A 9,503-nucleotide genomic window follows, 5' to 3' on the forward strand; every position below is an offset into this window, starting at 1 on the left:
AGCAGGCCCTTCTGCAGGGATTACAGAGGTGAAGCAATCATCCTCCTGCCTGGAAAACTACTCACTTGTAATCTACATCAGTATGAGTATTTGTGTGGAAGGCTCCAGAGCTATGGACATTACACCACTGGGTCTCTGCATTTGGTGCTGCCAAGCTGAGCATGGGTTCACCTGTGGGATGAGGAGGAGGGGAGCAAGTTGGATGTATCACTTCGTGGATTTTTCCCAGCCTTTCCTCTGCCTTTGGAGATGTAATCATCCCTGCCCCTATGCTCTGCCCTGTAAGCACACTGCAATGCTAATAAATTCAGCCTTGCCAGCTCTACCTTTGGTTTTACTATTATAAAGCTAACATTACCAAGGGAAAAGAAAAAAAAACAAAAACAAAAAAAAAGTTTTCTGAGAATTTGCAATTCTCAGTTACTGACACAACTAAATATTCATCAATTTGTTTCTTGCTGGCAGGCACCCAGATTGTTGAGCAGCAACTGGCTTGTTTTAGACTTGCTTTAATTTGTTCTGTTAGAGGAAATGTCTTCTCTAAGGCTTGCCAAGCTGACAAGTAAAGAAATATGAAACTATATTTGTATCTGGAAGACTCATATAAAATATATAAAGAACTAAACTTTATAATAACAAGAGTATATATACATAGATGTTCTTGGTTTACACCAGAGTTATTAGTGTGTCTGAGTAATATCTAATTTGATATAAAATATATTTGACTGGGGTGTATGGATTTGTGCCTGTGATGTCAAATTCCCAGGCCAATCACCCCAGGACAACATTCCCACTGACAGGGACCTTGCCTTCTCCCCATAACGTGCCCCACTGCTGAAGGTACAGCCTTCCTCTCTGAAGAAGAAAACAGCATCTCTTTGCCCACTTTCCTGCCATTAACAGAAAAAATCCCACCTGTTCTTCTGTGTCTTTTTAGGATGCAATCTTCTCAGATGCCTGGGATTTCTGGCAGTTTACTGACTCAAGGCCACCCAGTGTTTCTTGGCTTCCACCTTGTAATTAAGGAAATTAGTTGAACCCTAGAAGAAATTGCCTATGGAGATCAGACCAACTCCATCATTGAAATTTTAAGGGTTTTTTCAAGGGCAAATTGAAAACCAGCTACAGGGAATAGCTTGAGTACAGTTCATTTTGTACTGAGGCTGTGTGGAGATGTACCAGAGCAAGCACAGGAAAGAAAGACTGACTACAGCTTCACAAGGTGAGTGAAGCTGGAGTTTTGGTTCTGTCTCAAACTGGATGTTTCTGTACTACATGCAGTGGCTGCTTAATATGGTTGTTGGCCCAAATTTTAGATGGGGCATAATTCATTCCTGTGGGAGACGTGGGGCAGAGAATCAAACCTCTCTTACGATTTCCACAGGGACTTGTTCTGCCATTACATGAGTATCTAAAGGGCTGTGTCTGGGCAAATGTTCGCCCCTAGATTTTATAAAAATGAGTGAATGAGCCCTACTTGGATGTCTACATGAGTACCAATTTTTGGAAAGCGTTCTGGGGCAGATCCTTCTTGGGCAGAACTGTAGAACTGCTATCTCAGCCCATCCCTCGGCCAGACCCACAGTTGAACTTACTCCATTTTCCAGTTGCATCCTATTCTGAGCTTTACCTGCTCAACAGATCCTCAGAATTGGGATTCCTGGCTTAGAAATAGATTTTTTCCCATTTTGGAGAGGCAGGTACCTTACTTTTGTTCCCCAAACCCTTTATAGGGCCTGGCCCACAGAGCCACTTTTGTGCTGTAGGAGGGGAAATTACCCATGGCTGATGATGGGGCTGTCTTCTTGCAATTTCTAAGAAAGCAGTTTGAGGGAGGAAGATGGGCATAGTGCTTTTTCCACAATGAAATTTATTTTTAGCCTGCATTCTAGTATCTGGAAAAATTGTTCTCAAATTCACTATTAACTTTAATGAAAAAAAAAAAATCTTATCTACACCCTCCTGTGTAGCCACTGTTCATCAACTTATAGGATCACATGAAGCAACAGAAACCAGTGCTTTTAGTTATTCTAGTGAAATAAATTTGCAGTTTCTTTTTACAACGCTGCAAAACAACATTTGTTATGTGAAGTCTGGACTCCCTCTCTCAGATGTGCAATTTAAAGGCCAGTTTGAAGCCTTTTCAGAACTTGAGCAAAAAGGTTTTGAAAAAGTTTAAAAGAATAAGAACAATAAAAGACTTTGTTCCGCTGCACTTGACGACACATCTAGTGATGAATTACCTTTGTTGCTGCTGCTTTCTTTCCATCAACAGAACAAGCAGGGCAAGGAAGGAAAGGTTGCAAAATATGTGTATTTAGCTTCAGTCGATTCATCACTAATCTCTAGAAATAAATAGAATGGACCAGAGGCTAACTTTTCCAATAAGGGTAAACAATGACCATACAAACCCACGTGCAGCTCTTTCCACATCCAAAGTTTCTGACCTAAGTTATTCCTTTGGAAGCTAAGCCAGCTCCTCTGCCTTAGCCTGGCTGGCTGCTGGCAGTGGGCTGACAGATGTGGAGATTGCTAAGCACATGTGTTGATAGCTCTCACAGGATCTGTACCCTTTCTAAATGATTATATGAAAGCTCAAGTGCTACAAAAACAAAACAAACATCTCTGGGTGGTGAACACTCAGAAAAGGCATCTCTGACTAAGCTTAAGAGGTCAAAGCTGCATCCAAAACTCATCCTGTCTGCAGTGGGAGTGGGAGGAGGAATCAAAGCCTGGAACCTTGCCACTGTCAGCCAAGGGCAGAACCAGCAGCTGCTGAAACTGTGAGTGAGGCAGGGCCAGGGTGGGAATTCTACCTCAAAACCAAAATTTCAATCTAAGGTTCAGCCCGAGTCCATTCCTGATGACTGGTATTTGTTACATTACAGAAAGCACACTTTCACCTGTTTATGTGAAGTCTGTCCATGTACTTTCTGCTAGTGATTCAGAGTCCACATAAGATGCAGAATCATTTTCCAAAGCGCCCATAAAATCCATTGGAGAAATGCAGCCTTGTGAATGCAACAGAGTACACAAGGATTTTCAAGCATGTGCTAGAAAAAGCAATAGTTGTTTCCTTGCTTTTATGCAGACCCATGTAGCCTTACTGTGCAAGTGAAACAGATTTTACAGATATGCAGGCTGTTTTCTGGAATATATTTTTAAGAGAGGCACATCACCCAAGCAGCAGGAAATATGTCAAAAAGGGATGGTGACACCATGAGTACTCCATCAAAAAGCACAGTCAAGGTCCATGTGGGAAACACGATGTGTGGTGGAGAAAGGGGACTGTGAAGGATGAGACTGAAATTTTAAAGGGTGTTTGAACCCCTCTGAGGTTCATGTCACCAGCAGGTTTTGCAATGTGGCATGTATGCAGGCATGGCATATTTGCAGATATGAAGGAGCAAGCAGAGGGTATCACTAGTAAAAACCTAGAAATTGGTGTCACCAGGTGACTCAGATGAGTTCACCAAGTCAGGAAGATGATAAACTTGAAGAAGTGCCTAATTGGATTGCTAAGGGCTTGAAACATCTTTTCACATCAGCTGCATAGACATCTCTGAAATGCCAGCTCTGGTTAGCTCACCATCTGTGTTATCCCCCCCTCTCTTCCCCTCCTCCTGCCTTTATTTTAAGGCTTCTTTATGTTGCCAGAAGAAAAATTACTCTTCAATATTTTCAGCATGTTATTGGAAAGATGAATTTCAAAGAGAAATTTTTGGTGGTTCCAACTCTTGCTATGTAAAGCACATTTAATAATACTTAACATTTACTCAGCCTACTTATTAATCATTAAAAATACCAGCTAGCAAAATAATCCATAGTTAACTGAAATTAAATAATCACATATTAAAATTATACGACAATACTGCTCAGCTCTCAGAACAGATGGAGAATTCTAGCAGAGAGGTTTTTAAATCATTTGTTTCAGCAACTTTTTAATTTTGTTGCTGCTTAATTTTCAGAAACTCACTAAGATAATTACTGAGTTATATCATACATGATGCTTAGGTATGCACTGCTGGAACATAGCTTTTTATACTTATATTCTCCTGTGAGATCTGCAGATCCAGCCTCAGATAGGAGGGCAAGATGAAAATATCTTGATGACAATGCAATAGGTCTCACCAGATTTTTCTCTCTGCTGCACCTTATGGTGCTGTGGGAAATGTGGTGGCTCTTAGGCACCAGCTTTGTATCTTGTCTCCAAGTCCTCTTTTTTTCCCACAACAAGTTAAAATTAAGAGCAATCCAGGTGGCTCACCTTTTGTTGGAATGACTGATGCAACAATCTAAGAAGATAAAAGGCCTTTAATGATAGCTCTGGAAATACACACAGTTCCCAAGGAAGTATAACTATTTTCATAAGCACAGAGTTGGTCCCTAACCCTGCCAATTGATATCTGGCAAGGGGAGGGAGTTGAGGAAGATGCACAGCACTATTCCCTGGGCTCTGTAAGAATCGGATGAGGACTGTAAGAGCATCCTTCTTGAAAGGGTAAAAGTCCAGGGAAATGAGGGAACTAAAGAACTGAAAGAACTCAGGCATGACCTGACACAAGGAGCAAAGACAAGCTGGACATGTGCATCTCCCATTCAGAGACACACTATGGTGGTTGAGCAATTATTTCTCAGAGTGAAATACATGACCACAAGCACAGGCTGTGAGACTAGCCTGCTCTCAGGCTAGAAACTCATCTCACTCTGAGATCCTAACACTCTCACAAGGTTTCACCACATGTGAAATTACTTCTGCCTTGGCACCATGGGCTCTTAATGTTTTCAGTTAAGGAAAACTGTTTAAAATCCATAATATAAAAAAATACACTGCCCTATGATACACACGCTATTGTAGCCAAGACCTGCCACATACTTGTTTCCCAGCAGTAACATGTTGGTCAAAGATGTGACAAATCGCCTACAACCAAGACTTTCCACACCACATCTCATTATTGAAAACCAGGTAAATTACATTTCTCTCTCTGCTTTATAGATGCTGTAAAAATACTGCAGATCTTACAGTTTCATAGTGGACCCCAGCTGGTTCATGTTTGCAAACCTGACTCGCTATGTTTGAATGGCAGCATTTTTAATCAATTTTGAAAGACGTTTGGAATAATTTATTCTGCCACAATCATTTTAATTAATGCTGAAATTAACCAACTCTGTTTGAGGGCTAGACTGGAGGATTTCCTCTGGGCAAATATGGAATTTTACTTTACCTTAGATTTTACCTTGTCTTCTGTTGCCTTGCTTTGTAACAGCTCTTTGTGCACTGGGATTCTTGTGGGATTTCGCTATTAATCTTAATCTAAGTTTACTTTGGCCAAGTTTACATTTACATACCTGTTCTACAGCTGACAGAGGGTATAGGGTAAATGCTATGTTCTAAATTATAGTAGGGATGCTTGACCAAGTGCTTGAGTTGGAGACTTGAAAAGCCTTCTCAACTCTGCTCGAAAACAGTTTTGCTGCAGTTACTAATGCTGTTGTAATGCCTGGATAAGTAAGAGAAAACCTACAGATGGCAGGACACCCCACAGGGACTGTGGACATGAGTTGTAGTGAAGGCAATTATTAAATAAAAAAGAAACATCTTTACAGTTGAGGGTGAAGCAGAGCCACAGGATGCCCAGAGAAGCTGTACAATCTTCCTCCTTGGAGATACTCAGATTTGACCAAATGAGACACTGAGGAAAATCTTTGCACAGTTGATGCTGTCCCTGCTCTGAGCAGGTGGTGGGACAGGAGAGATGTGCCAGACCTGACCTCCACTGGTCCCTTCCAAATTAAGCTTTTCTGAGATCTGTGTTTCAGAATTCCTGGGGAGCAATGGCTTCAGTTGTTTACAGAGGTACAGAGTGTCCACAGCTTGATGATAGTGTTTAGCCTGCAGGAGGACATTGATGGGGGTGGATGTAATAAGTGCTGACACTAATTCTTTTTGAATGTGCCCACCTTTTACTGTGGCACAGCCTGCATGCTTTCTTCATTTGGACTGTTCAAGACAATAAACACATTTTCTTCTAATGTATTTTTCAAAATTGTTTACATGCTGTTCCCATAACTGAGAGGTTTTTTTATTTTCACATTCTTTTGATTGTCAGTCACAGAACGAACACAGTCTCCCAGACTGAGGTGGGGACACCTTTTGGCTTGTCCCCTAGGAAAGCTGTGCTGCTGCAGAGGGAAACTACCCACTGCCCACATTTGTTTGATACTGATTTTGCCAGCAATGGGCACAAGAATGCTATCCTTTGACCATGTCAATATATAGAAATATCTCAAAGACAGGTGTCATGAGGATGGTGCCAGGCTCTTTTTGGTGATGCACAGCGGTAGGAGGAGGAACAATGGCTGTACACTAAAATACAAGAAATTCTACCTCAACCTGAGGAAGAACTTCTTTACGTGGAGGGTGGCAGACCACTGAAACAGGCTGTTTGGGGGGGTTTGAGGAATTTCCCTCTCTGGAGGGAGAGGGAGAGCCACCTGGACATGTTCCATGTGTCCCCTGTGTCATGGGCTCTGTATTGACCCTGCCTTGGCAGGGCAGTTGGACTGCGTGATCTCCAGAGATCCCCTCTGTGACTGCTTCATCTATTCATGCTTTAGAGTGGAAATATGCTGGCTGCTGCTTCGTTGGAGACACAAAGGGTGAGACAAGGAGAGAGCTGCGATCTTTTACACCCATGGCACTGAGTCTTCTATTTGACCGTATCATTTTTGGGGACCTCAGAAAACAGTGCGGATGCTTTCGGCGGTGAGCAGACTGTCAGCCCTAGAGGACAGAGCGTAACTGCGGAACAGGCTTTTCCACAGCTGCTCGGGCACACTTCCAGCCGGCGGAGCCCGGAGCTCCCGCTGCGCTCAGAGCCCGTACAGCAAGCGCTGCACGGACGGCACCCACCGCGGGAGAACCGCGGAGGGGAGGGGGAAAGCAGCGGGAGAGGCGGCTCCTTGTGTGTGTCTGTGTGTGTGTGTGAGTGTGTGTGTGTGTGAGTGTGCGTGCGCCCACCCGCTCCCCCGCTGCCCCCGAGCACACCCTGCGGCCGCGCACCCCTCGGCCCCTCAGCCCGCTCCCGCCCCGCGGCCCGGCCTGTCCGGCCCGCCCCTGACGTGTGCGCGGGGCGGGGCGCGGGGGCGGCCGGGCCGGCGGGAAACTTCTGCGCCTTCAGCACCACAGACAGGGCGGGCGCGGTGCCGCCGCCCGGCATGCGCGCCCCGCCGCCGCCCCACCGCCGCCCCACCGCCGCCCCACCGCCGCCCCACCGCCGCCCCACCGCCGCCCCACAGCCGCCCCACCGCCGCCCCGTCTGCCCACGCCCCACCGCCGCGCCGCGGTGCCCGCACAGCCCCCGATGGAGGCAGCGGCAGCCCTGAACGAGAGCGGAGCGGCGGCCCCGCGGCTGCCGGCCGGCGGCGGCAACGCCTCGCTGGAGCTCTCGTCGCGGCCCCCCGCGCCCGCCGCCCTCAACCCCTGGGATGTGATGCTCTGCGTGTCCGGCACCGCCATCGCCTGCGAGAACGCCCTGGTGGTTGCCATCATCTGCTACTCGCCCGCCCTGCGCACCCCCATGTTCGTGCTGGTGGGCAGCCTGGCCACGGCTGACCTCCTGGCCGGCCTCGGCCTCATCCTCAACTTCGTGTTCCAGTACGTGATCCGCTCCGAGACGGTCAGCCTGCTGACGGTGGGCTTCCTCGTCGCCTCCTTCGCCGCCTCCGTGAGTAGCTTGCTGGCCATCACGGTCGATCGCTACCTCTCTCTCTACAATGCCCTCACGTACTACTCGGAGAGGACGGTGCTCTGCATCCACACCATGCTGGCGGGTGCCTGGGGGGTCTCCCTGTGCCTGGGGCTGCTGCCCGTCCTGGGCTGGAACTGCCTCCACGACCGCACCTCCTGCAGCGTCGTCAGACCCTTGACCAAGAGTAACGTGACGCTGCTGTCTGCCTCTTTCTTTCTCATTTTCCTCATCATGCTCCATCTCTACATCGAGATCTGCAAGATCGTCTGCAGGCATGCCCACCAGATAGCTCTCCAGCAGCACTTTCTGACTGCTTCGCACTATGTCACCACCAAAAAGGGAGTCTCTACCCTGGCTATCATCCTCGGGACTTTCGGAGCCAGCTGGCTGCCTTTTGCCATCTACTGTGTGGTGGGGGACCCCGACTACCCTTCTGTGTACACGTACGCCACGCTCCTACCCGCTACCTACAACTCCATGATCAACCCCATCATTTATGCCTACAGAAACCAGGAAATCCAGAGGTCCATGTGGGTGCTCTTCTGTGGCTGCTTTCAGGCTAAAGTGTCCTTTCGCTCCCGGTCCCCCAGCGATGTCTGAGTGACTTTGTCTAACTGCACCCAGTGACAATCCACGCAGTGAACTATTACAGTGCCTGTTCTAAACTTCAAACTACGTCGTGAAGTCATTGGAAACATGCTTAAGTATTAGCACTTTATACATATTTGTATCTCGGAGAGCGGTTCGGGGTATGGAGTTTCGGGTTCCCTGAAAAAAAAAAAAAAAAGTGGTTGTATATAAATTTGCACATCACATTTGTAAAGTGAAGACATTCCGGTACTGCTTAATTATAGCACCTTATTTCTAGCTGCTGACCTGCCAAAACAGTGTTGCCTTTCTGAAGGGCAGAGAGAAAGTTGTGTTCGTGTTGTGTTTCTAAGTGTGTGTGTCGGGGGGGGGGGAAAGGTGTGGGGGTGTATGTATGTGATGTATGTGTCTGTCTATACTTTGCTGCACAACATTGATAAATTATAATGTTTTGTATACAAATAAAATATATATAAAATGTAATATAACTTTGTGTGTTTAGATGCATTTAGAAAGAAGAGAGTTAGCAAATTTTCCAGTTGAGCAAAGTCCCTTTGTTTACTTTTGAAGATTCCCCATGTAATTCTGCCTAGAGAGATCATCATTCACTGTGGAGATGAAATACTGGACCAAGAAAGGCACCTTCCTGCTTGTTTGCTTGTTTTCTTATTGAGTCTGGCAAAGAATAATGAAGTGCACAAACTCTTTTTTTTCTTTTTTTTTTTTTAACCTCCAACTACTGAAGAAACAAATAAACAAATAGCCTGGCCAAATAGGCTGCTTGTTACAGTTATTCACCAGGTTCCCAGTAGCTTTAATTTTCACATTATAAATTAGCCCTTTACAATAATGACTCATTTAAAAATTATCAGACTGTGGGTAGAAGCATTCTCTAAGCTGGGCTCTTTTTTTATTCCAATGCTAAAAGGGAAAAAAGGAATAGGGGGTAAAAAAGGCACAGTATTCTTTCCTAAAAGCCTGTAAAATGCCACAATATGTGGACTTCCCTTATCAACTGCAGTTCTGAGGGGAATCTGAATTGTTTCTCTGCCTCCTTGTTTTTGAACTGGATGCTGTAGAAAAATCATTTAAGTGCATCTTTGCTGCCTGCCTGTCTCAGAGCAGTATGCAGTCTCCTGACAATCCCATGGCTTAGTGGCTTCA

General features: G+C 45.8%; 1 protein-coding gene across 1 annotated transcript; it reads left to right on the plus strand.

Annotated features, from left to right (window-relative positions):
* Positions 1-7,364: 7,364 nt before the first annotated feature.
* On the plus strand, positions 7,365-8,674 carry GPR6 (G protein-coupled receptor 6; the record flags this gene model as incomplete). The annotated part of the gene is made up of 1 exon (XM_079298908.1): positions 7,365-8,674. One exon carries the CDS (start codon positions 7,365-7,367, stop codon positions 8,349-8,351), a length of 987 nt encoding a protein of 328 aa, XP_079155034.1. The 3' UTR covers positions 8,352-8,674.
* Between the last annotated feature and the right edge of the window lie 829 nt (positions 8,675-9,503).

The sequence above is a fragment of the Erithacus rubecula genome (genome assembly GCF_903797595.1).
Source record: "Erithacus rubecula genome assembly, chromosome: 2".
In the NCBI taxonomy this organism is placed as follows: domain Eukaryota; kingdom Metazoa; phylum Chordata; class Aves; order Passeriformes; family Muscicapidae; genus Erithacus; species Erithacus rubecula.